General features: G+C 38.8%; 2 protein-coding genes across 2 annotated transcripts in view; one reads left to right on the plus strand and one right to left on the minus strand.

Moving 5' to 3' along the window:
- Positions 1-1,264: 1,264 nt before the first annotated feature.
- LOC118895880 (translation initiation factor IF-2-like) lies at positions 1,265-3,021 on the minus strand. The gene is made up of 2 exons (XM_036853445.1): positions 2,102-3,021; positions 1,265-1,886 (listed from the first exon to the last, which is right to left on the minus strand). Exon 1 carries the CDS (start codon positions 3,019-3,021, stop codon positions 2,254-2,256), a length of 768 nt encoding a protein of 255 aa, XP_036709340.1. The 3' UTR covers positions 1,265-1,886; positions 2,102-2,253.
- Positions 2,883-27,952, plus strand: part of TMA16 (translation machinery associated 16 homolog) — a 41,701-nt gene continuing 16,631 nt past the window's right edge. Inside the window, exons 1-2 of the mRNA XM_036853478.1 lie at positions 2,883-3,022; positions 12,246-12,358. Coding sequence (XP_036709373.1) covers positions 3,020-3,022; positions 12,246-12,358 — 116 coding nt within the window. The 5' untranslated portion in view covers positions 2,883-3,019. The remainder of the gene's footprint in view (positions 3,023-12,245; positions 12,359-27,952) is intronic.

Genomic DNA, 27,952 nt, shown 5'->3' on the forward strand with positions numbered 1-27,952 from the left:
AGACCCATTAGGTCAAATTGTGTTGGTGGGCTAGTCTTCCAAATCATTGTAAATATTTCATCAGCTTGTTCTATCAATTACTGAAAAAGGTAATTTTCCTCCAAGGCTGTTTGTTTTCTACCATTATTTGAAATTTTATCAGTTTTTCCACTATATACTTGGGGCTATATTACTAGGTGAATATAAGTATATAAATTTAAAATGGAACCTTTTTATCTTTATGAAGTGACCTCTTCTAACTACCATAATACTTTTTGACTTACAGTCTATCTTCTATAAGATTAATATATCTATACTTTTGGTTAGTATTTGTTTAGTATACCTCTTTCCATCTTTGACTTAATTTTCCTGTTTCCTTATGTTTCAGATGTGTCTCAATAAACAGAACACAGTTGTATGTTTTAAATCCAATGTAAAATATTCATTTTTTTAATTGCAGGCAGTTAGTCCATAATTATTGTTATATGGATTTAAATCTATCACCATATTTTAAAAATTTTCCCTACAGTCCTATGTTTCTTTTTTTTTATTTCATTGCTTTGAGTTATTTTATCATTTCATTTTCTCTTCTTGTTTGTATCCTATTCAAAGTCATATATCCTGTTTTCTGTTCTTTTAGTGGTTACCCTAGAAGGTATTCCTGTATTATTATATCAGTATCTAATCTTAATCAATACTTTGCCCTTACACATGCACACACACACACACACACACACACACACACACACACGCCTTAGTACATTTGTGAAAGCACAGGGAAACATCTCTAAAGATATCTCCCAACTCTCTACTGGGTGGCAGGGTGCAGGGGTGTGATATTTGGGGGGAGAAGTAGGAGGCTTCATTCTGCTTTTCACTGTGGTGCATGTACACACTAAATTATGACCAAATATTAGTCTTCACTATTGTACTTTATATATATATAGTGCATTACTGTACTCTTACTTTGTATAACTCATTCTTGCATTTGCTACAGTGTATTTTGAACATGGTGCCTTGCCCATAATATTATTTAAGGGTTGAATCTGAATGGGGAAAATACAAAATCTTTTATTTTCAAACCCAAATTAAAATGAAAAAAAAATTGAAGATACATGGTTTGTTGGATTGTTGGCAATTTGAAATTAAGAATGGGGTAGGAGCAGGTAGGGAATTCTGTGATCGGTAGAGCAATCAGTAACAGCTGAAATAGCCAGAACAAGAATTTAATGCATTTGAATTTACTGGATTTGAATTTAATGCATAAGAATTTACTGGATTTGCACTAACACAGAACTCAGGATGATGACTTGCACTGGGCCGGATTTCGGAACCTGGGTAGAGTGGGTGTAAGTTGGCGTCACAGGAAACGGTTATCGTATAGAAGTAGGGTGCAAAGGTTATGGATTAACCGGAGTTCTCAGTAGAGTAGTGCCTCCAGAGTAGATGCTACAAGGGTGCCCTTCATTGTGTAGATTGACGCGGAATGCGCTTTCACACACTTAAAAGCCTTGCCCCTAGGTTCAGGGATCTTGTGGTCACCCATTCTTGTTTACAATTTAATCTAGTTTTCAGTGGCTATATTCGTTGATTAAATTCATGTACCTGCACACATATACCCCACTTCACCCTACCTGTAGCTCCTTGTCATGCCTGGTTTTCTCCTTTCATTCAGGTGACAAGATTCTCTCCTTGACCAGACTCTACTCAGGCTCCTCTGAAATCTTTTTTCAACTAGGCCTGGAATTTCGGATTTCCTGTTCGTATCTGATTGTTCAATTTTAGCAGGAAAGTCGGTTTAGCCAGAGTCCCCCATCTTCCACATCTGGTCAGCCTCCATGTCTGTAACTCATCAGATTCCGGATCATTCACCATCTTCCAGGTGATGTCTGATCACACCAGCCTGCCTATTTCGAGAGTCCTGGTAGGTTGGTGCAGCCAGAATGCCCCGTTACCCCTAATGTTTCCTCTTAGTAATTTTCCATCCACTACCCGCCACCCTGCTCCTGGGCTATCAGTTCCCTCCTGTCCCCGTATATTCCGAGGGGAGCCCGTATCTCCCCCCACTGCGGTGATCCTTATACAGACTGAGGAGGAACCCCTTGAATAAAGTCTGCCTTACCTTTCCTTCAGTTTTTTGCCTTTAATGTAGGTCTCTGCTCAACTCTTACTTTCAAAAGCGGATTCAGAGACCAGCACGTGTGAAACAGCTTTCCTGCCTACCCTGCCAGCTTTATGTTTTTCAGAACAGTATGGTACTGGAAACAATATTAATTAGGTGTTTTTTTTCACACGTCGCCTTGGAATATGAGCTGAGCTAGGGCAGGAATATCGTCGGCGTATTCCCAAGGCCTGGCACACAGTAGGAGATAACTGAGTGTCTGCTGAACGAATATACTGTCCACGGAATCCTCCCAAGTACAGATGGAACGAAGACACACACATCGTGAGAACACAGAAAAACCGGGTGGGAAGGAGCCTCGAGTGGGCAGAGGGGGCTTTCACGGGGAAACAGCCTCGGGGGAACTTCGCTCCGGCGGCCCGGAGGCGCGGAGGACAGGCCTGCGCCCGGGGAACGCGGCGGCCCTGGGCGCCACCGGCAGGGGGCGGCGTGCGCGAGGCCGGAGCCCGGGGCCGCCACGTCCGAAGGGGCTGTGCGGCCCGGGAGCTGCGCGCCGGGCAGCCGCCCGAGATCCCGCGGGGCCGGGCCCAGGTCGCGGCCTCACGCCCGGCGCCGCCTCGTTCACCCTTGGCCCCGAGCTCCGCCACCCCGCCCACGGCGCCCGGCGAGCACGCGGGGAGCCTGTCTGCGCCGCTGGGGCGTGAGAGTCCGCCGCGGCCCACAAAGGTGAGGTCTTGTTTCCGGGGACGTTTTAGGGACGAACGCTCGTCCCTCCCCCTTCCGGTCAGGTGCGCCCGGCTTCTTCCGCTCCTCGTGGGTTTGGCCGGCGTCGCCTCGTGAGCTGCTGCCGCCGCCGAGCCTGAGGTCCCGCCGTGTGGACTCGGAGGTCCGGAGGTCCCAGGCCGCGAGGACGTCGCCATGGTGGGTCCCACCCGTTCCTGGAAGGCTCCGGTCGGCGGCGGGGAGGGCGGGCCGGCGTCGGGCCGCTGGGAGCGGGGTGCGGAGGGAGAACGGTGGGCGGTGCGCGGACTGCGGTGCAGGCACGGGTTCCGGGCCGGGTCCTGCAGGGCTCGTAGGGCGCCCGCCGCTGCCGCTGCCCACAGCCCGCGGGAAATCCGCGGGTCTCCGTGTAGTTGCTCCTCAGCGGTGTAGGAGCGGGGGGCGGACGGGGCGCGGCGGGGACGGCGTAGTCGCCGGTCCTCGCGGCCGCTCAGCACCCCTCAGTGCCCTACTCCCGCCCCAGACTCTGCCTCCACGCCCCTCTTCCCCTCCACCGCCCTGACACTTTGTTTTTATTAAAAATGCAGTGGATGCAAAAGAGCGCTTATGTAGCACGTTTAAGTATAAACTATAAGGAGCTCTCGTTTATCCGTTATTCACTTAAAGAACCCTTCTGTGTTCTCCTTCTTGAACTTATATCTCCAGGAGCCACTCACAGGTAAACAGTGTCTAAATTATGCTTGCTTGCTTTTACATTTACCACTTGTGTTTATATTGCAAAACTGCTATTTTTTTTCCTTTTTTTTCTGTTCTTGAGAATAATTCTTGAATAGGAACATGTTTTGTAAATAATCACTTTTCAGTTAGTTTCTAACGAAAACAACAGCATAAAAAAGTTTATAATCTGGTAAAAAGTTATGATACTCTGGTCTCAGTGCCATTAGTTCCCTTTCTCTGTCACTTTCCATTTTCTCTTTTTCCTTTTCATTGTATTCTTATTTTTCATGTCTGTCTGCAGTCTTTTTTGCTTTAGATTATATACGTTTGTGTAAATTCAGTCTTTTTATTTATCAGTGTGTGCGGTGGCCAGCTCTTTATAATTTTCTTTTCTAGGCTTTCCTTTTCAGCTTGGAACATTAAAACCTTAGTAGTTGGATTGTGCGTGAGCGATTGGGGGGTTGATTGGCATTTGACAGTAGTTGTGTTTTTTGACTATCAGAACGTCACTTTTGTCAGGCTGTATAGTAGGAGTATATTGCCTTGTCATGAGTCAAGAAAGCAGCATATAAATCTGTTCTCATTGACACGTTTCCTGCTCTGTCACTTTTCTGGTGCATCAGCCAGGGTGGCTCTGCTGCATCCTCTCTTGAATTTAAACTCAGCTTGGAACTGGAGGTTTTCCATCTAGACTTCTCTATTACTTGCTCTGTACTTCTTTCATGCAGCTCAGAATGTGGACAGTGGAGTCCTGGAGGATGAGTTTGCCACCCGTCTTTGCTAAATTATGGTCCTCGTGAAGTTACTTAACCCCTCTAAGACTCAGTTGTTCTGTTAAGTTGGAGTAATCGTAGTGCCTACTTTATAGAAGTGTAAAAATTAAATGTAAACCATTTAGTCCAGTGTCTAGTACTTAGTGAATGTTATTGTAATTAACCTTAGTAATAATAGTAGTACCTGATGGTTGTTTGTATATCTTCTTTGGAAAAGTATCTATTCACGTCCTTTGTCCAATTTTTAGATTTTTTTTTTTTGTTAATGAATTAATTGGATGAGTGATTTTGCAAATATTTTCTCCCAACTCTAGGTTCCTTTTTATTTTGTTGATCATTTCTTTTGCTGTGCAGAAGCTTTTTCGTTTAATGTAGTCCCACTTGCTTATTTTTGCTTTTGTTGCTTTGTGCTTTTGGTGTCATATCCAAACAGTCCTTACCAAGGTCAATGTCAAGGAACCTTTTTCCCTATGTTTTCTTTTTTTTTTAAAGAACTATTCTTTTTTTTTTTTTAATTAATTAATTAATTTTTTTTTTTTGGTTGTGTTGGGTCTTCGTTTCTGTGCGAGGACTTTCTCTAGTTGCGGCAAGCGGGGGCCGCTCTTCATCGCGGTGCGCGGGCCTCTCACTATCGCGGCCTCTCTTGTTGCGGAGCACAGGCTCCAGACGCGCAGGCTCAGTAGTTGTGGCTCACGGGCCTAGTTGCTCCGCGGCATGTGGGATCTTCCCAGACCAGGGCTCAAACCCGTGTCCCCTGCACTAGCCGGCAGATTCTCAACCACTGCACCACCAGGGAAGCCCTTCCCTATGTTTTCTACTAAGAGTTTTACGACTTAGGCCTTACATTTAAATCTTTAATCCATCTTGAGTTAATTTTTGTGAGTGGTGTAAGATAGGGGACCAGTTTTCATCCTTTTACATGTGAATGTCCAGTTTCCCAGCACCATTTATTGAAGAGACTGTCCTTTCCTCATTGAATATTCTTGGCTCGCTTGTCTGGACTCTCGATTCTGTTTTATTTGTCTATGTTTCTCTTTTTATGCCTATAAGCGTAGTAAGTATTAAAGCGATTGCCTGCTAGTAAAAACTGGCTTCTGAGAGTTAGTAAAACTAAAGAAAAACATTAATGAAAATCTACCTAGTATACCAACTTTTGGAATAATGTTACGTGTACGTGGTTTAAAGAAAAAAAACACAGTAAAATGTGGTTGTCTGTGAAATGTGTGTTAATTTCCTTTTACTGCTGTGAAAAGTTAATACAAATTTAATGGCTTGAAACAACACAGATTCATTCTCTTATATTCCTGGAGATCAGAAGTCCAAAAATGAGTCTTACTGAGCTAAAATCAAGGTGTAGCTGGGGCTGTCTTCCTTCAAGATGCTCTAGTGGAGAATCTCTTCCCTTTTTCCAGTTTCTAGAGGTTGCCTACATTCCTTGGCTCTTGGCCCCTTCCTTCTCTTCAAAGCCATCAGTGTAACATCTTCAAATCTGCCTGAAGAGAAGGGCACATCTCTTTCTCTTGACAATGATCCTTCTGCCTCCCTTTTATAAAGACCCTTGCAATTATTTTGGGCGCATGTGGATAATCCAGGATAATCTCCCCATCTCAGGATCTTTGATGGCGTCTGTACAGTCCTTTTTGCCATGTGTGGTAACACATTCATGGGTGTGGGGGAATTTGGGCATGGACACCTTTGGGAGGGAGGGCATTATTCTACCTACACCAAAAAGTAGGTGTGCCTCCAACTGTGTTACCTAATTCCCTAGCTCAGTTGAGAAACAACCACTGTTAGAACACAGTTTCTTAGGTAACCATTCAGATATTTCATATGAATGTGCCAGTATATATGTCCTCTGACCTCCCTCCCATACATAGAAACAGTATGCTAGACACAATCCTATGCCCTTTGCTTTTTTTCTTGTACCTGATCTTAGACGTCAGTCTATGTGAGTACACATAGATCTACCTCTTGCTTTTTTAACAGCTGACATCCTATTGTTTGCTTTTACTGTAATTTATTTACCAGGTCTCTGATGGACACTTAAGCTGTTTACATTCTTTTGCTACTGCAAACACTGCTGCATTGATTATTCGTATTTGTTTTGTACATATGTAAATATGTCTGTAGACTAAATTAAAAGAAGTAGGATTCCTTGATCAAAAGATGTACAGTTTTTATTTTGATAAGAAGTATCAAATCACCTTCCAGAAGATTGTACCAATTTACATCCCACTTATTAGTGAGACTACTAACTCACCCACAGTGTCACTAATGCAGTGTGAATAAATAATTTTTTAAAATATTTTTTGTACGTTAAAAATTATAGCTTATTGAAGTTTTAATTTACATTTCTTTTAAGGTAGAGCACACATCTTTTCAAAACTTAAAAGGCATTTATCTATACTCTTTCTTGTGGCCTGTTTTTATTTTAAGTTACTGATCTTTTTCTCATTGATTTCATAATGGTGCCTGTTACATTGTAGGTGCTTATTAAATATCTGTTCATCTGAGCTTAGCCCTAGCCCCTTTTCTTATTCTACTGAAGAGACTCATCTCTGTGGCTTTAAAGTACCTCCTTTAACCCCAAGTTATCCCAAATTTGTATCTTCAGCCCAGACCTTTTTTCTAGGTGCCAGACTCATAACTTTATTTACTTAGTTTACATCTCTACTTAGCAGTCTCCAGGGCATCTTAAACCAGTGTCTGAAAGTGGGTTCTTGATGCCCCCTGTCTCCATGTGCCAATTCCTATCTTAGTCAGTGGGAGTTCTGACCACTTGGTTGCTTTGTTGCAAACGTGGGAGTCATAGTGGACTCCTCCCTTTCCCTCACTGTCCATAGTCAGTCCTGTCATTCTGTCTTCAAAATGCATTTCATACCTTGCCATTTCTCTCCATCTTCACTGTTGCCCCGGCTGTGCCACTCAACTGTCATTTTTTTCTTAATGACCTCAATACTTCAGTAGTCTTGCTTCTTCTTACTGTATCTCCGTCCAAACTGTTCTTTATCCAGCAGCTCGCATTATCCTTAAAAAACCAAGTAGGTCTCAAGTCAGTTTCTCGGGGAGTCTCTTCCTGATTTCCCAAAGTTAGGTACACCTATTATAAGGTGGCCATTTTCTGGCCAGCACTTATTAAATTACATAGTTATTCATGAGATAACTAGATTGTAAATTATGTAGTTAGGATATAACTAGACTGTAAGCAAGTCCATGTCTGTTTTTAATCCTGGAACCTCAGTGCCTATTTTAATATATGGTAGTATGTGCTCAGTAAGTTTGTGGGTTGTTTTTGTTTTTTTTGGTCAGTGAACGTTAGTATAAGGTAGAGGTGTAAAGAGTGGTAGCAGAAGAATGGGAGAAATGGTTAATTCTGACTAGATATCCATGGGTAAGTCAGGAATAACATAAAGTTGAGCCTGGTGTTAGATTTTTGCATGAAAGGTCAAGTCGGCATTAGAGAATTATTAAGATATTTTTTTAATGTTAAGGAGAGTATTGTTTATGAACCTTTAAAAATTATTTTTATATGAGGTATTTCACACTATTTTAAAGAACTTTTTAAAATATTTTTTACTGATAGTAGCTCAATGTACAGTATACAGTATACACAGTAACTCAGTGTATAGTATACAGTAAAATATTCACTTGGGTCAACATCCCACTTTCTTTTCTTTCTTCCCAACTATTATTTTCAACCCAGTAGAACATGTTTGTAGTCTTCAGGGAGCTGCAATGTAGGAGATAAGCACACGTGTGGAATTAAATGACTGGTCAGTGCAGTATGTTAAGTGCTACGGGAGAAATGCTACCCAGAGAGAAGGGATACTGAGATGTGAAATGGTTACATATTTGTGGATATCTTCACAAATATGTGAACTGGAAATGGTCCTTGAAAATTGAATGGGGTTTAGCAAGGCTTATGTGGAGAACCGTTAAGTTCCTTTCTGGATGCTCTAACTAGGTATTTGTCGTTGACATTTGTCGTTGGCATCAAATTTACCTGTTAAGCAAGGGAAATGCCCTAGGGTTCTTCAGGGTAGAGTGCCTGCAAAAAAATGGTGCAGATTCTGTTAATTAGTGCATTATATTCCTGTTATGTCTTCGATGTTAAGTGACTTAGTATATCATATTCTAGAATTTATTTTGTGCTTTAGGGTATTTGGAGTTTAAGGTATTATATACTGTAAGCTTTCTCAGTTGTAGGCATGGCTTTACTCTTCTACATTTTTTTTAAAAAAAGTATTCATATATCTTTGTGTACCTTAAGTGTGTTTGGTGAAATGATCATTCTTCTAGGTTTCTAGTTGAACTGGGCAGTCTAAATGACACTTTTGTTTCTAGTTGAGCCTAGATTCTCTCATGGCTTTGATAGTCTTTTAGGAAAAGTTCCATTTTGTTATTTATGATTTTAACAGGAGTATTTAAAGCATATTGCTCCTGAAATACCTCTCTTTGTTGTTGTGTTGTTTGAATAAACTACTTGTGTGTTTTCTTTGTTACTCTGAAGTATGAATCCAAAGATTAGTTTATAATGAATTTTCTGAAGTAATCATTAAAGATTGTGTGTAAGAGACTTTTAATATCAGTTTTCTTAACCGGAATATTTCTGTGGTGCCAGAAACTTTCGAAAGTTTCTGTTATTCAGAGTATTCTGTGATGCATATGAAAAAAATGTATTTTTGTTGTATCTTTGAGAGTTTAATTTGGTGCTTTTTGAAACATAAAATACTAAGTTTTAATTGAAAATACACCTTAAATCCCTCTCCCCCCAGTTTTGTTATACGTTTACATTCTATACTTTTTTATGAATTGTCAGATGTTTTACAAAATAAATTTGGACAATCCCTGATTTATGGAGATTAATTGCTTTTTAATTAAGAGATGTTTAGCTTGAGTAGACCGTAATTGATAGATTAATTTTCCTTGATAGGGTTTTACTTCACTTTTCCCCTGTTGAAGTATTTTGTTGGTTTTTTTTTTAAAAAGTAATATACTGAAACATAAAATTGTTTTGAAATTTAATATTTTATGATACATGTTTCTGTGCCTTATTATATATTTATAACCTGCCTTGAGGCAACCTTTTCATGAATAACTTATTATAAGAAATCATAGTCTACAGTTGAGTCAGAATATAAGTTCAGTTTTTTTGTATATTCTTTGTAGTAAGTCTTGGAGGTTCTTTAACTGAGATCTTCTAAAGCTGTGCAGACATTTTTATACTCCAACAGTACCAGTATTTCTTGTTCTAAAGAAAGTTTTTAAATCTTTAAAGGAAATTTTTTATAGACTTGGACATACTGCTGAAACGTTACACAGCTCTGTAACTTAAGTTTTACAGCTTCAGAAACCATCTTTTTTTCTTGAGATTTTTGTGACCTTGTTTCATTTTTTTAAGCATTTTATTTGTTGGAATATATGGAATAAAGATATCTTTTCAAAGAGATCTTTGCTTTATTTTTTGGTCTTGCATTAGTTATCTCTTTAACATGCTATCCCACAATTTATCAACTTAAAACAACAGAATTTATTATCTCATACTTTTCCTGGGTCACAGATCAGGATCCTTACCTGGATCCTCTCCATCAAGGTTTCTCACCAGTTTCGGTCAAGGTATAACCTGAAGCTGTGGTTTCATCTCAGGGCACAGCTGTGGATGATCCGTTTCCCAGCTCACTCACGTCTTTCTTGGTGGGATTCAGCTCCCCGTGGACTGTTGGACCAAGGGCCTCAGTTCTTCAGTGGCTGTCGGCCGAGGCCGCTCTCAGTTACTTGTCAAACGGGCCTCTGCGTACGTAGGGCAGCTCACTACAAGCCAGCTGGTCTCCATCAGAGTGAGTCAGAAGAGGGCAAAAGAGAGCGGGCGAGACAGAGCCGGGGTCCTTTCATAACCTCGTCTTGGGATTGATAACTCATCGCTTTTGCCCAAGGCTAGTCAGTAACGTGAGCCACTAGGTCCAGCTCACGCTCGGGGAGGGGATTGCAGGTGGGCACAAACACACTTGATTTATGTTTGCTGGGTACACTTCACGCGCAAAAGTTCCTTCTCCCACCTTCTTTTCTCCTTCCTCCCTCCCCGCCACGTGTGCAGAGAGACACACAAAAGAATGCACATACTCTTACGATGGCTTCACACTTTATACTCCTATACTTCTAACAGCTTCCAGGGGCATCCTGGGTTTCAGACTTGGAGTTAATCTTCTCTGGTCAGGTTTATCAAGAAGTGAGCAGTAAATATTTATTAAATATTTAAGTAAATATTTGTTGATGAAATGAGTACATGTGTGAGGTGGTCATTTTAACTAATTCTACCTGGAGAGTTTTACAAAGGAAGTGACTTTGAGCTGCGTCTTGTCAAAGGACAAGTAAGGAAATGGATTTTGCAGGCAGAGGTAGCAACAAGTATAGTCTCCAGATGTAAAAAAACAGCAGGGTATGTTCTAGAAATGGTGAGAAGTTAGTAAGAATGGGATGAAGGGTCTTTTGAAGAATGGGATATAATGCTGGAGAAGTAGGTTGGGGTAGATTGTTTTCCATGTTAAGGATTTAGGACCTGAGTTAGTGGAGCTCTTTAGCAGGGGAGAAGGACTTTACTAATTAGTGTTCTAGAAAGATAAGCTCTGTCACTTCCAATGAAAAAGGACTAGCAGTGAGAACCTAAAGGCCATCCTAATCATGAAAGATCATGAGACTGAATTAAGACAGTGACAGTAGGTTTGAAGAGAATATTCTAGAAACACAACCTTTTTGAGAATTAGGTATGTTAATGCCTCTTTCTTTTTCTTTTGTAATCCTGTATTTTTTCTGAGAATAAAGATTATATTTACTAATCCCTTATGTAATCCTCCCTTACATATAATATAGAAGGAATATGCCTTTTGATTTTCTTTTCCACTTCTCACTGGCTGGAGTGTAGACCTGCTGTTAAGCCATTTTGAACTCTGGATAGATACGAGGTTATAGCCTAAGGATAGTGGGATAACAAGGTGGAAGGAGTTTGGATCTCAGGGCTTTGTGGAACAGAACCTCCAGCTCCTTTTTACATGAGAGAGCTAAACTTTATCTGGGTTAAGCCACTATTATTTTGGCTTTCTATTAAAGCCAAACAAAATTCCCAAGTAATATAGGTCATATATAAGATACAGAATTATGTAGGAATTAAAAAGTTACTGAAATGCTAGACAGCTAGTTTAGAGGACCGAGTTAAGTGGCATAAGGCTTGAATGGGATGTGCTAATTTCGAGATGGCTTGTATTATTTCCTCTGTTCCTGATTTCCTGTGAGCCCAAGTCTGATTTGCTTTATTCACTGCCCACTGTTCCACGTGCGGCTTCTGCAGTCCGGCTCCCGTTAACATCCTGCGCTCCTTCTGCCCTCTTGTAACTTTCTTAACTTTGACGCAAATTTCCAGCCGTGAGTCACCTCACTGTCTGCATTCTCTGTATCTGCTGTGAAGCTGGAACAGTTGAAGAGCTGGGTTTATTGATTCTGTGCCTTTCTTTTCTTACATTAATGGAGAATAGTTCTGAATACAGTTGACCCTTGAACAATGCAGAGGTTAGGGGCACTGATCCTCCATACAGTCAAAAATCTGCATATAATTTATAGTCGGCCCTCCATATATGCAGTTCCTCCATAACCATGGACCATGTAACACTGTAGTATTTACTGTGGGAAAAAAATCAGTCTGTGTTTAAGTGGACCCATGCATTTCAAACCGATGTTCAAGGGTCAACTGTATATCATTTCTGTTAGGAGCATGGAAACAAAGACTTTGAGTCTGGCGTATCTCCTGATTCGTAATGTAGTATTTGTGACTCACAGTATTTCTGTTATATTACTGTTTTAAATTTTTATTTCTAAAGAAAATTTTTTGAGAGAAGTCATTTATGTATCTGACTGTGTGTGCCATATGTTTCTCTACATTTTAGCCTAAAGCACCAAAGGGAAAAAGTGTAGGACAAGAAAAAAAAGTCATCCATCCATATAGTAGAAAAGCGGCTCAAATTACGAGAGAGGCCCACAAACAAGAAAAAAAGGAAAAGTAAGTATCTTCATTGTTTGTATTATGCATTGGTGAAAAGCCCTTTTATACATTTATTCCTAATCAATATTCCCTTTCTCTTCCTTTAATAAATGTTTAAGTATGTTCTGTGCACTGAGGTAACACAGTGAACAAGGATTCAGCTCTTAAAGCTTACCTAAAACAGGTACATAAATATAAATGAGTTGTGATGCGGGCAGTGAAGAAAAATTTTAAAGGATTATGGGATACAGAGTGGGGGAGAGGTTCTGTTTTACATAAGACAGTTGTGGAAGGCTTCTCTGAAGACCTTACATTTGAGCAGAGAGCTGAAAGGTGTGAGGCAGTGAGCCATGCAGACGTATATTAGGCAAGTAGGTTAAAGTGCCTATTAGATGTGGAAGACGAGAGATAGAATGGGCAGTTGGGTGTGCTGGGTCTGGTGCTCAGAGGATAGGTTAGGCATGTAGACACAGACGTGGGAGCCATCAGCGTGTAGCTGGAACTCGAAGTCATGAGACTGGATAAGATCACCTACCAATTAAATGAAGATACGAGAGAGAGAGGGGCGTCAAGGATTGAGTCCAGAGGCCCCTACCATTCAGAAGTTGGAGAAATGAGGAGGCTCTGACACTCAAGCCTGAGAAAGAGGGAAAAAAAGATAGTGTTTCAAAGAGAAAACACTGACCAACCTATGTCATTTGTTGGATTAACGCTGAGAATTGATTTAGTAATTTGATTTAGTAAAATGGAGAGCAAGCACTGTATATATTTCTTTTTCTTGAGTTGTTTTCTTAGTTGTTGCTCTGGAAATTTCAATTCACATCTTAAAATTGAAAACAGCCTAGTTCAGGTTAATGTAAAGTTAATTTCAGTAGTATAGGGAAAAACTTGCTCCACTATAGCTCCATGACCCCCTTCTTTGTACTATTATCGTCAGATAAGTTACATCTTTATACACCGTAAGCTTATAATTTCATGATTATCATTTTTATGCAGTTACCATGTTAGGACAAGAAAAGTGTTACAAACGAAAATACATTTATACTGTCTTTTCTATTTATTTACCTATGTAATTACCTTTTTTCATTGGTGCTCCTTATTTTTTCATGTGGATTCAAATTACTATTTACTGTCTTTTCATTTTGGCCAGAAGGACTCCCTTTAGTGTTTCTCGTAAGGCAGGTCTGAAAATAACAAGATTTTCTCATTTTTGTTTATCTGAGAACGTCTTTAATTTTTCTTTCATTTCTGTAGGACTGTGCTTCATTTTGAAGTTCCACTGTGTATAGAATTCTTGGTTCATAGTCTTCCTATTCAACACTTGGAAGTCACCCCTTGGCCTTCTGGCCTCCAGGGATCTGATTAGGAGTCAGCTGTTAATCTTACTGAGGATCCCTTGTATGTGATGAGTCACTTTTCTCCTGATCTTTCAAGGTGTCCTCCTTGACTGTCAATAGTTTGACAATGATAAGCCTAGGTGTGGATCTCTGAGTTCATCCAACATGAAGTTTGTTAAGCTTCTGAGGCATGTAGGTTAATGTTTTTCATCAAATTGGGAAGTTTGGGGCCATTATTTTTTCAGCTATCCTTTTGGTCCTGTCTCTCCTCTCCTGTGACTCCCATTATGCATTGCTGTATGCTTGGTGGCGCCCCCTTTCTGTTGCTCAGATGGGATAATTTCAACTGACTTTTTCTGACGTTTGCTTGTCTTTGTCCATGGGTCCAACCCTCTGGACTGCCTTAGGAACAGTTTCTATTGTATGCTGTTTTTAACCCCTGAGTATGGGCCCTACTTTCCTGTTTCTTCGTGGGTCTCCTAATTTTTTGTACTTTTTTGTTCAAAACTGGACATTTTAAGCAGTTTGACAATCTTGTTAATCAGACATGCCCTACCCCCAGCCTCAGTCAGGTTTGCTGTTGTTGTGTTGTTGCTCTTTGCTTTGTGACTTTCCTGGGCTAATTTTGTAAAGCCTTTTTGTTGTGTGTGGCCTTTGCAGTTTCTAATGAGTTAGTGGTCACCTAATGTTTGGACAGGGATTTCTTTAATTGCCTTTAACTAATGAGTCAGCCTCTATTGAGGGGCTATGTTAGTCTGTTGGATATGCTTTCAGTGCTCCAGTAGGCAGTTTATAGACTTCATTTCTCATTTGCACAGAGCCTCAGGGTTACCCAGAGGTGAGAGAGGAGGACTTTGTCAGATCTTTCTTTGGTACGAACACAGTGCTGAATGTACACATGGCATTCTAGATTCCCAGGAGTGTGTTGGAGCTAGCTTTTCAAAGCCCTCTATGGGCCTTCCACTCCTTAATTTTTCCTTTAAAATTTTTTTGGCCAGCCTTTTGTTAGCCCCCAACTGGTAATATCACTCAGGCAGCTGCTGTGTTAGACAACTGCTGCTGAGATCGTTTCTGAGAAGCAACCTGGGGATAGGGCTGCTTCCACAGTGTTAGCTCTGAGGGAGATGAAATAAAGTACTTCTGAGATTGGAGGTGTTCAGTCTGCTGCTGGTTCGGTCAGATGGTGGCAGTTCTCAGGATGGAGCTTTTGGGGAATTCCAAACCCAATCTGTTCTAGTGGCTGCTAGGAGGATGGCTTTTTACAATGACCATAAGTTGCTAGTCTATTGGTTTTCAAGCCTACTGCAGAGCTGGGAAGAGGGGGATGGGATTAAAACACCACAGAGCTTACTCTTACTGAGATTGGGTCATTTTTCTTGAGTAAATGGTCCTTGGATTGTTGTAAGTCTTTGGTTAATTTTTATACTTCTGAAAAGGTTGATTTTGACAAGTTTTATCAGTGTTCTCTTGCTTTTATGGAGGAGTAGATTTTTTTCAGTTCTTATTCTGCCATTCTGAAAGTTGGCCTATATTCTTGATGTGAAGAATTCATAGGAAAATTTTCTTCTTAGGAAAATTAAATATGTGTGTGCTGCCTCTTCTCTGCTCCCCTTCCTATCCCTTAGCCACCCTTCTCTGTCAGCGTCCCGCACTGTAATCTGCCTATTTTCCCTCCATCTGTGGGCTCTGACAGTCCCCAGGAACTGCTATGGGGTCAAATAAAAAAACTTCCTTAAAATGAAGTTATGAAATCAAAATTGAAATCATCATTTAGATTATTTTAGAGTAGCCTTAGCACTTTTTTGGGGGGGTGGGGTTTGGAATATAAAGAGTACATCTTCATTTTATTTTATTTTTATTTATTTATTTATTGGCGTAAAATTGCTTTACAATGTTGTTAGTTTCTGCTGTACAATGAAGTGAATCAGCTATATGTATGTTTATATCCCCTCCCTCTTGGACCTCCCTCCTCCCCTTCCACCAACATCTAGGTCATCACAGAGCACCGAGCTGAGCTCCCTGTGCTATACAGCAGGTTCCACTAGCTATCTGTTTTACACATGGTAGTGTATTTACGGCAAACCTAACCTCCCAGTTCGTCCCACCCTCCCCTTCCCCCACTGTGTCCACATGTCCGTTCTCTACGTCTCTGTCTCTATTCTTGCCCTACAGATAGGTTCACCTGTACCATTTTTCTAGATTCCACACATATGCGTTAATGTATGATATTTCTTTTTCTCTTTCTGGCTTACTTCACTCTCTGTGACAGACTCTGGGTCCATCCATATCTCTACAAATGACCCAATTTCGTTCCTGTTTATGGCTGAGTAATATTCCATTGTATATATGTACCACATATTCTTTATCCATTCATGTATCATTGGACATTTAGGTTGTTTCCATGTCCTGGCTATTGTAATTAGTGCTGCAGTGAACATTGGGGTACATGTGTCCTTTTGAATTATGGTTTTCTCAGGGTATGTTCCCAGTAGTGGGATTGCCTGGTCATATGGTAGTTCTATTTTTAGTTTGTTTTTTTTTTTTTTTCCACACACACACACTGTATTTTATTTTTACAAGAAATAAATAGACTGACACCAAGCATTGTACATGGATGACCACAACAAAAGCAACAATGATTGCAATTACCAAACATGAAACACACTCATACTATGTCATAATATTGACATTCAGTCCAGTAATCCTCCACTGTAACAGCTCCTTTACTTTGCAGTGAAAATTGATTTGTATATTCTTTGCCTCTGAGTCCTTGTGGGATTTTTTTTTTTTTAATTCAGACAGAAAGTCACAAAAATTATACTCATCCTCATCAGTTCACTCAGTCCCATGTAATTAATTTTTTTTTCATCTTGATCTTTTGTTAGCACTTTTATGAGTTCATCAGTTTTTCATTAGAGTTCTGAAAATGCTTATTCATTCAGTTCAGCAGTACAGTCAGTTACCAGAAACCTGTACTTGTCAGAGTCTTTTCCATGAATTTCTTAAAGATGAAACCCTTTTATAGGAACATATTTGCAAAAGCATCAGAGTACACCCAGAACTGTCTGTAATTGACAAAAGACTTAAAAATGACCACGGTTAAAGATTTGATGAAAGTTCATAATAATGCAGTTGACAAGAAAATTAGTTATTTCTGAGATATACATTTTAAAGTAATAACTAGGATTATTACTTATAACATTATACCAGAACATATAAGATTTTTAGAAATTTCATGTAATGTCTGAAACATTTATATTAACATATTTCCATACATATTTCCATACAAATACAAATATAAGATTTTTAGAAATTTCATGTAGTGTCTGAAACATTTATATTAACATATTTCCATACAAATAACCCAATGAAAGTTTAGTATTAGTTGTTTTGTTTTTTTATACTGCAGGTTCTTACTAGGCATCAATTTTATACACATCAGTGTATACATGTCAATCCCAATCGCCCAATTCAGCACACCACCATCCCCACCCCACTGCAGTTTTCCCCCCTTGGTGTCCATATGTCCATTCTCTACATCTGTGTCTCAACTTCTGCCCTGCAAACCGGCTCATCTGTACCATTTTTCTAGGTTCCACATACATGCATTAATGTACGATATTTGTTTTTCTCTTTCTGACTTACTTCACTCTGTATGACAGTCTCTAGATCCATCCACTTCTCAACAAATGACTCAATTTCGTTCCTTTTTATGGCTGAGTAATATTCCATTGTATATATGTACCACATCTTCTTTATCCATTCGTCTGTCGATGGGCATTTAGGTTGCTTCCTTGACCTGGCTATTGTAAATAGTGCTGCAATGAACATTTGGGTGCATGTGTCTTTTTGAATTACGGTTTTCTCTGGGTATATGCCCAGTAGTGGGATTGCTGGGTCATATGGTAATTCTATTTTTAGTTTTTTAAGGAACCTCCATATTGTTCTCCATAGTGGCTGTATCAATTTACATTCCCACCAACAGTGCAAGAGGGTTCCCTTTTCTCCACACCCTCTCCAGCATTTGTTGTTTGTAGATTTTCTGATGATGCCCATTCTAACAGGAGTGAGGTGATACCTCATTGTAGTTTTGATTTGCATTTCTCTAATAATTAGTGATGTTGAGCATCTTTTTATGTGCTTCGTGGCCATCTGTATGTCTTCTTTGGAGAAATGTCTATTTAGGTCTTCTGCCCATTTTTGGATTGGGGTGTTTGTTTCTTTGATATTGAGCTGAATGAGCTGTTTATATATTTTGGAGATTAATCCTTTGTCCATTGATTCGTTTGCAAATATTTTCTCCCATTCTGAGGGTTGTCTTTTCGTCTTGTTTATGGTTTCCTTTGTTGTGCAAAAGCTTTGAAGTTTCATTAGGTCCCATTTGTTTATTTTTGTTTTTATTTCCATTACTCTAGGAGGTGGATCAAAAAAGATCTTGCTGTGATTTATGTCAAAGAGTGTTCTTCCTATGTTTTCCTCTAAGAGTTTTATAGTGTCCAGTCTTATATTTAGGTCTCTAATCCATTTTGAGTTTATTTTTGTTTATGGTGTTAGGGAGTATTCTAATTTCATTCTTTTACATGTAGTTGTCCAGTTTTCCCAGCACCACTTATTGAAGAGACTGTCTTTTCTCCATTGTATATCTTTGCCTCCTTTGTCATAGATTAGTTGACCATAGGTGCGTGGGTTAATCTCTGGGCTTTCTATCTTGTTCCATTGATCTGTGTTTCTGTTTTTGTGCCAGTACCATATTGTCTTGATTACTGTAGCTTTGTAGTATAGTCTGAAGTCAGGGAGTCTGATTCTTCCATCTCTGTTTTATTCCCTCAAGACTGCTTTGGCTATTCGGGGTCTTTTGTGTCTCCATACAAATTTTAAGATGATTTGTTCTAGCTCCGTAAAAAATGCCATTGGTAATTTGATAGGGATTGCATTGAATCTGTAGATTGCTTTGGGTAGTATACTCATTTTCACAATGTTGATTCTTCCAATCCAAGAACATGGTATATCTCTCCATTTATTGGTATCATCTTTAATTTCTTTTCATCAGTGTCTTTTGGCTTTCTGCGTACAGGTCTTTTGTCTCCTTAGGTAGGTTTATTCCTAGGTATTTTATTCTTTTTGTTGCAATGGTAAATGGGAGTGTTTCCTTAATTTCTTTTTCAGATTTTTCATCATTAGTGTATAGGAATGCAAGAGATTTCTGTGCATTAATTTTGTATCCTGCTACTTTACCAAATTCTAGTAGTTTTCTGGTAGCATCTTTAGGATTCTCTATGTATAGTATCATGTCACCTGCAAACAGTGACAGCTTTACTTCTTCTTTTCCAATTTGTATTCCTTTTATTTCTTTTTCTTCTCTGATTGCCATGGCTAGGACTTCCAGAACTATGTTGAATAATAGTGGTGAGAGTGGACATCCTTGTCTCGTTCCTGATCTTAGAGGAAATGCTTTCAGTTTTTCACCATTGAGAATGATGTTTGCTGTGGGTTTGTCATATATGGCCTTTATTATGTTGAGGTAGGTTCCCTCTGTGCCCACTTTCTGGAGAGTTTTTATCATAAATGGGTGTTGAATTTTGTCAAAAGCTTTTTCTGCATCTATTGAGATGATCATATGGTTTTTCTTCTTCAATTTGTTAATATGGTGTATCACATTGAATGATTTGCATATATTGAAGAATCCTTGCATCCCTGGGGTAAGTCCCACTTGATCGTGGTGTATGATCCTTTTAATGTGTTGTTCGATTCTGTTTGCTAGTATTTTGTTGAGGATTTTTGCATCTATATTCATCAGATATACAGATATTGGTCTGTAATTTTCTTTTTTTGTAGTGTCTTTGTCTGGTTTTGGTATCAGGGTGATGGTGGCCTCATAGAATGAGTTTGGGAGTGTTCCTTCCTCTGCAATTTTTTGGAAGAGTTTGAGAAGGATGGGTGTTAGCTCTTCTCTAAGTGTTTGATAGAATTCACCTGTGAAGCCATCTGGTCCTGGACTTTTGTTTGTTGGAAGATTTTTAATCACAGTTTCAATTTCATTACTTGTGATTGGTCTGTTCATATTTTCTGTTTCTTCCTGGTTCAGTCTTGGAAGGTTATACCTTTCTAAAAATTTGTCCATTTCTTCCAGGTTGTCCATTTTATTGGCATAGAGTTGCTTGTAGTAGTCTCTTAGGATGCTTTGTATTTCTGCGGTGTCTGTTGTAACTTATCCTTTTTCATTTCTGATTTTATCGATTTGAGTCCTCTCCCTCTTTTTCTTGATGAGTCTGGCTAATGGCTTATCAATTTTGTTTATCTTCTCAAAGAACCAGCTTTTAGTTTTATTGATCTTTGCTATTGTTTTCTTTGTTTCTATTTCATTTATTTCTGCTCTGATCTTTATGATTTCTTTCCTTCTGCTAACTTTGGGTTTTGTTTGTTCTTCTTTCTCTAGTTTCTTTAGGTGTAAGGTTAGATTGTTTACTTGAGATTTTTCTTGTTTCTTTAGGTAGGCTTGTATAGCTATAAACTTCCCTCTTAGAACTGCTTTCGCTGTATCCCATAGGTTTTGGGTCGTCGTGTTTTCATAGTCATTTGTCTCTAGGTATTTTTTGATTTCCTCTTTGATTTCTTCAGTGATCTCTTGGTTATTTAGTAACGTATTGTTTAGCCTCCATGTGTTTGTCTCTTTTACGTTTTTTTCCCTGTAATTCATTTCTAATCTCATAGCGTTGTGGTCAGAAAAGATGCTTGATATGATTTCAGTTTTCTTAAATTTACTGAGGCTTGATTTGTGACCCAAGGTGTGATCTATCCTGGAGAATGTTCCGTGCGCACTTGAGAAGAACGTGTAATCTGCTGTTTTTGGATGGAATGTCCTATATATATCAATTAAATCTATCTGGTCTATTGTATTATTTAAAGCTTCTGTTTCCTTATTTATTTTCATTTTGGATGATCTGTCCATTGGTGTAAGTGAGGTGTTAAAGTCCCCCACTATGACTGTGTTACTGTCAATTTCCTCTTTTATAGCTGTTAGCAGTTGCCTTATGTATTGAGGTGCTCCTATGTTGGGTGCATATATATTTATAATTGTTATATCTTCTTCTTGGATTGATCCCTTGATCATTATGTAGTGTCCTTCCTTGTCTCTTGTAACATTCTTTATTTTAAAGTCTATTTTATCTGAGTATGAGTATTTATATGAGTATTTATATGAGTATAGCTACTCCAGCTTTCTTTTGATTTCCATTTGCATGGAATATCTTTTTCCATCCCCTCACTTTTCAGTCTGTATGTGTCCCTAGGTCTAAAGTGGGTCTCTTGTAGACAGCATATATATGGGTCACTGTTTTTGTATCCATTCAGCCAGTCTATGTCTTTTGCTTGGGGCATTTAATCCATTCACGTTTAAGGTAATTATCGATATGTATGTTCCTATGACCATTTTCTTAATTGTTTTGGGTTTGTTTTTGTAGGTCCTTTTCTTCTCTTGTGTTTCCCACTTAGAGAAGTTCCTTTAGCATTTGTTGTAGAGCTGGTTTGGTGGTGCTGAATTCTCTTAGCTTTTGCTTGTCTGTAAAGCTTTTGATTTCTCCATCAAATCTAAATGAGATCCTTGCCGGGTAGAGTAATCTTGGTTGTAGGTTCTTCCCTTTCATCACTTTAAGTATATCATGCCACTCCCTTCTGGCTTGCAGAGTTTCTGCTGAGAAATCAGCTGTTAACCTTATGGGAGTTCCCTTGTATGTTATTTGTCGTATTTCCCTTGCTGCTTTCAATAATTTTTCTTTGTCTTTAATTTTTGCCACTTTGATTACTATGTGTCTCGGCGTGTTTCTCCTTGGGTTTATCCTGTATGGGACTCTCTGCGCTTCCTGGACTTGGGTGGCTATTTCCTTTCCCGTGTTAGGGAAGTTTTCGACTATAATCTCTTCAAATATTTTCTCTGGTCCTTTCTCTCTCTCTTCACCTTCTGGGACCCCTATAATGCGAATGTTGTTGCGTTTAATGTTGTCCCAGAGGTCTCTTAGGCTGTCTTCATTTCTTTTCATTCTTTTTTCTTTAGTCTGTTCCGCAACAGTGAATTCCACCATTCTGTCTTCCAGGTCACTTATCCGTTCTTCTGCCTCAGTTATTCTGCTATTGATTCCTTCTAGTGTAGTTTTCATTTCAGTTATTGTATTGGTCATCTCTGTTTGTTTGTTCTTTAATTCTTCTAGGTCTTTGTTAATCATTTCTTGCATCTTCTTAATCTTTGCCTCCATTCTTATTCCGAGGTCCTGGATCATCTTCACTATCATTATTCTGAATTCTTTTTCTGGAAGGTTGCCTATCTCCACTTCATTTAGTTGTTTTTCTGGGGTTTTTTCTTGTTCCTTCATCTGGTATATAGCCCTCTGCCTTTTCATCTTGTCTATCTTTCTGTGAATGTGGTTTTTGGTCCACAGGCTGCAGGATTGTAGTTTTTCTTGCTTCTGCTGTCTGCCCTCTGGTGGTTGAGGCTATCTAAGAAGCTTGATGGGAGGCTCTCCTATTTTTAGTTTTTAAGGAACCTCCATACTATTCTCCATAGTGGCTACATCGATTTACGTTCCCACCAATAGTGCAAAAGGGTTCCCTTTTCTCCACACCCTCTCCAGCATTTATTGCTCGCAGAATTTTTGATGATGGCCATTCTGACCGGTGTGAGGTCATACCTCATTGTAGTTTTGATTTGCATTTCTCCAAATTAATTAGTGATGTTGAGCATCTTTTCATATGCCTCTTGGCCATCTGTATGTCTTCTTTGGTGAAATGTCTATTTAGGTCTTCCACCCATGTTTTAATTGGGTTTTTCTTTTTGATATTGAGCTCCGTGAGCTGTTTGTATATTGTGGAGATTAATCCTTTGTCCATTGCTTCATTTGCAAATATTTTTTCCCATCCTTAGCATTTTAATGAATGCTACATACAGTCGCATACTAGCTGATAGAAACCAGCACTTTCATTGTTATATATTGATTCCTTGGCCCAGACCAGTAGGGGTTAGCTGCTTCATAGTGGTTTGGCTAGAAGTTTTCTTGAAAAGAATAGTCAAGTGCTATGATAGTATACTCGAATTTTCTTTCTTTTTTTGTAAGGGAGGGTCTTTTTTTGTACATTAAGGGTTATTAGAATAATATTGTTATAAAACAGTAGTTTTCAAACATCAGTTATTTATATATCACTTTCATGAATTTTTTGTTTTTTTTAACATGTTTATTGGAGTATAATTGCTTTACATTGTTGTGTTAGTTTCTGCTGTAAAACAAAGTGATTCAGCTATACGTATACTTATATCCCCATATCCCCTCCCTCTTGCGTCTCCCTCCCACTCCTCTAGGTGGTCACAAAGCACCGAGCTGATCTCCCTGTGCTATGCGGCTGCTTCCCACTAGCTATCTATTTTACATTTGGTAGTGTATATATGTCAATGCTTCTCTCTCACTTCGTCCCAGCTTACCCTTCCCCCTCCCCGTGTCCTTAAGTCCATTCTCTATGTCTTCGTCTTTATTCCTGTCCTGCCTCTAGGTTCTTCAGAACCATTTTTTTTTAGATTCCATATATATGTGTTACAATATGGTATTTGTTTTTCTCTTTCTCACTTACTTCACTCTGTATGACAGATTCTACGTCCATCCACCTCACTACAAATCACTCAGTTTCGTTCCTTTTTATGGCTGAGTAATATTCCATTGTATATATGTGCCACATCTTCTTTATCCATTCATCTGTCGATGGACACTTAGGTTGCTTCCATGTCCTGGCTATTGTAAATAGAGCTGCAATGAACGTTGTGGTTCATGACTCTTTTTGAATTATGGTTTTCTCAGGGTATATGCCCAGTAGTGGGATTGCTGGGTCGTATGGTAGTTCTGTTTTTAGTGGTCACAAAGCACCGAGCTGATCTCCCTGTGCTATGCGGCTGCTTCCCACTAGCTATCTATTTTACATTTGGTAGTGTATATATGTCAATGCTTCTCTCTCACTTCGTCCCAGCTTACCCTTCCCCCTCCCCGTGTCCTTAAGTCCATTCTCTATGTCTTCGTCTTTATTCCTGTCCTGCCTCTAGGTTCTTCAGAACCATTTTTTTTAGATTCCATATATATGTGTTACAATATGGTATTTGTTTTTCTCTTTCTCACTTACTTCACTCTGTATGACAGATTCTACGTCCATCCACCTCACTACAAATCACTCAGTTTCGTTCCTTTTTATGGCTGAGTAATATTCCATTGTATATATGTGCCACATCTTCTTTATCCATTCATCTGTCGATGGACACTTAGGTTGCTTCCATGTCCTGGCTATTGTAAATAGAGCTGCAATGAACGTTGTGGTTCATGACTCTTTTTGAATTATGGTTTTCTCAGGGTATATGCCCAGTAGTGGGATTGCTGGGTCGTATGGTAGTTCTGTTTTTAGTTTTTTAAGGAACCTCCATACTGTTCTCCATAGTGGCTGTATCAATTTACATTCCCACCAACAGTGCAAGAGGATTCCCTTTTCTCCACACCCTCTCCAGCATTTATTGTTTGTAGGTTTGTTGATGATGGCCATTCTGACCAGTGTGAGGTGATACCTCACTGTAGTTTTGATTTGCATTTCTCTAATGATTAGTGATGTTGAGCATCCTTTCCTGTGTTTGTTGGCAATCCGTATATCTTTGGAGAAATGTCTATTTAGGTATTCTGCCCAATTTTGGATTGGGTTGTTTGCTTTTTGGTTATTGAGCTGCATGAGCAGCTTGTATATTTTGCAGATTAATCCTTTGTCAGTTGCTTTCTTTGCAAATATTTTCTCCCATTCTGAGGGTCGTCTTTTCGTCTTGTTTAAGGTTTCCTTTGCTGTGCAAAAGCTTTTAAGTTTCATTAGGTCCCATTTGTTTATTTTTGTTTTTATTTCCATTTCTCTAGGAGGTGGGTCAAAAAGGATCTTGCTGTAATTTATGTCATAGAGTGTTCTGCCTATGTTTTCCTCTAAGAGATTTATAGTGTCTGGCCTTACATTTAGGTCTTTAGTCCATTTTGAGTTTATTTTTGTGTATGGTGTTAGAGAGTGTTCTAATTTCATTCTTTAACATGTAGCTCTCCAGTTCTCCCAGCACCACTTTTTGAAGAGGCTGTCGTTTCTCCATTGTATATTCTTGCCTCCTTTATCAAAGATAAGGTGACCATATGTGCATGGGTTTATCTCTGGGCTTTCTATCCTGTTTCATTGATCTGTATTTATGTTTTTGTGCCAGTACCATACCGTCTTGATTACTGTAGCTTTGTAGCATAGTCTGAAGTCAGGGAGGCTGATTCCTCCAACTGCGTTTTTCTTTCTCAAGATTGCTTTGGCTCTTCGGGGTCTTTTGTGTTTCTATACAAATTGTGAAATTTCTTGTTCTAGTTCTGTGAAAAATGCTCTTGGTAGTTTGATAGGGATTGCATTGAATCTGCAGATTACTTTGGGTAGTATAGTCATTTTCACAGTGTTGATTTTTCCAATCCAAGAACATGGTATATCTCTCCATCTCATATCATCTTTAATTTCTTTCATCAGGGTCTTATATTTTTCTGCATACAGGTCTTTTGTCTCCTTAGGTAGGTTTATTCCTAGGTATTTTGCTCTTTTTCTTGCAGTGGTAAATGGGAGTGTTTCCTTAACTTCTCTTTCAGATTTTTCATCATTAGTGTATAGCAATGCAAGAGGTTTCTGTGCATTAATTTTGTATCCTGCTACTCGACCAAATTCATTGATTAGTTCTAGTAGTTTTCTGGTAGCATCTTTAGGATTCTCTGTATAGTATCATGTCATCTGCAAACAGTGACAGTTTTACTTCTTTTCCGATTTTGGATTCGTTTTATTTCTTTTTCTTCTCTGATTGCTGTGGCTAAAACTTCCAAAACTTTGTTGAATAATAGTGGTGAGAGTGGGCAACCTTGTCTCGTTCCTGATCTTAGTGGAAATGGTTTCATTTTTCACCATTGAGAACAATGTTGGCTGTGGGTTTGTCATATATGGGCTTTATTATGTTGAGGAAAGTTCCCTCTATGCCTACTTTCTGGAGTGTTTTTTAATCATAAATGGGTGTTGAATTTTGTCAAAAGGTTTTTCTGCATCTATTGAGATCATATGTTTTTTCCCCTTCAATTTGTTAATATAGTGTATCACATTGATTGATTTGCTTATATTGAAGAATCCTTGCTTTCCTGGGATAAACCCCACTTGATCATGCTGTAGGATCCTTTTAATGTGCTGTTGGATTCTGTTTGCTAGTATTTTGTTGAGGATCTTTTCATCTATGTTCATCAGTGACACTGGCCTGCAGTTTTCTTTTTTTGTGACATCTTTGTCTGGTTTCAGTATCAGGGTGATGGTGGCCTCGTAGAATGAGTTTGGGAGTGTTCCTCCTTCGGCTATATTTTGGAAGAGTTAGAGAAGGATAGGTGTTAGTTCTTCTCTAAATGTTTGATAGAATTCACCTGTGAAGCCATCTGGTCCTGGGCTTTTGTTTGTTGGAAGATTTTTAATTGCAGTTTCAATTTCAGTGCTTGTGATTGGTCTGTTTATATTTTGTATTTCTTCCTGGTTCCGTCTCAGAAGGCTGTGTTTTTCTAAGAGTTTGTCCATTTCTTCCAGGTTGTCCATTTTATTGGCATATAGTTGCTTGTAGTAATCTCTCATGATCCTTTGTATTTCTGCAGTGTCAGTTACTTCTTTTTCATTTCTAATTCTGTTGATTTGACTCTTCTCCCTTTTTTCTTGATGAGTCTGGCTGATGGTTTGTCAATTTTGTTTGTCTTCATAAAGAACCAGCCTGTAGTTTTATTGATCTTTATGGTCGTTTCCTTCATTTCTTTTTCCTTTATTTCTGATCTGATCTTTATGATTTCTTTCCTTCTGCTAACTTTGGGGGTTTTTTGTTCTTTCTCTAATTGCTTTAGGTGTAAGCTGAGGTTGTTTATTTGAGATGTTTCTTGTTTCTTGAGGTAGGATTGTATTGCTATAAACTTCCCTCTTAGAACTGCTTTTCTGTATCCCATAGGTTTTGGGTCATCGTGTTTTCACTGTCATTTGTTTCTAGGTATTTTTTGATTTCCTCTTTGATTTCTTCAGTAATCTCTTGGTTATTTAGTAACGTATTGTTTAGTCTCCGTGTGTTTGTATTTTTTACAGTTTTTTTCCTGTAATTGATGTATAGTCTCATAGTGTTGTGGTCGGAAAAGATACTTGATATGATTTCAATTTTCTTAAATTTACCAAGGCTTGATTTGTGACCCAAGATATGATGTATCCTGGAGAATGTTCCATGAGCATTTGAGAAGAAAGTGTATTCTGTTGTTTTTGGATGGAATGTCCTATAAATATCAATTAAGTCCATCTTGTTTAATGTATTATTTAAAGCTTGTGTTTCCTTATTTATTTTCATTTTGGTTGATCTGTCCATTGGTGAAAGTGGGGTGTTAAATAAAGTCCCCTACTATGATTGTGTTACTGTCGATTTCCCCTTTTATGGCTGTTAGCATTTGCCTTATGTATTGAGGGGCTCCTGTGTTGGGTGCATAAATATTTACAATTGTTATATCTTCTTCTTGGATTGATTCCTTGATCATTATGTAGTGTCCTTCTTTGTCTCTTTTACTAGTCTTTTTTTTTAAGTCTATTTTGTCTGATATGAGAATGGCTACTCCGGCTTTCTTTTGATTTCCATTTGCATAGAATATCTTTTTCCATCCCCTCACTTTCAGTCTGTATGTTTCCCTAGATCTGAAGTGGGTCTCTTATAGACAGCATATATATGGGTCTTGTTTTTGTATCCATTCAGCCAGTCTATGTCTTTTGGTTGGAGCATTTAATCCATTTACATTTAAGGTGATTATCGATTCGCATGTTCCTATTAGCATTTTCTTAATTGTTTTTGGTTTGTTATTGTAGCTCTTTCCCTTCTCTCGTGTTTCCTGCCTAGAGAAGTTCCTTTAGCATTTGTTGTAAAGCTGGTTTGGTGGTGCTGAATTCTCTTAGCTTTTGCTTGTCTGTAAAGGTTTTAATTTCTTCATCGAATCTGATTGAGATCCTTGCTAGGTAGAGTAATCTTGGTTGTAAGGTTTTCTCTTTCATCACTTTAAATATATCCTGCCACTCCCTTCTGGCTTGCAGAGTTTCTGCTGAAAGATCAGCTGTTAACCTTATGGGGATTGCCTTGTATGTTATTTGTTGTTTTTCCCTTGCTGCTTTTAATGTTTTTTCTTTGCATTTAATTTTTGATAGTTTGATTAATATGTGT

The sequence above is a fragment of the Balaenoptera musculus genome, chromosome 5 (assembly GCF_009873245.2).
Source record: "Balaenoptera musculus isolate JJ_BM4_2016_0621 chromosome 5, mBalMus1.pri.v3, whole genome shotgun sequence".
In the NCBI taxonomy this organism is placed as follows: domain Eukaryota; kingdom Metazoa; phylum Chordata; class Mammalia; order Artiodactyla; family Balaenopteridae; genus Balaenoptera; species Balaenoptera musculus.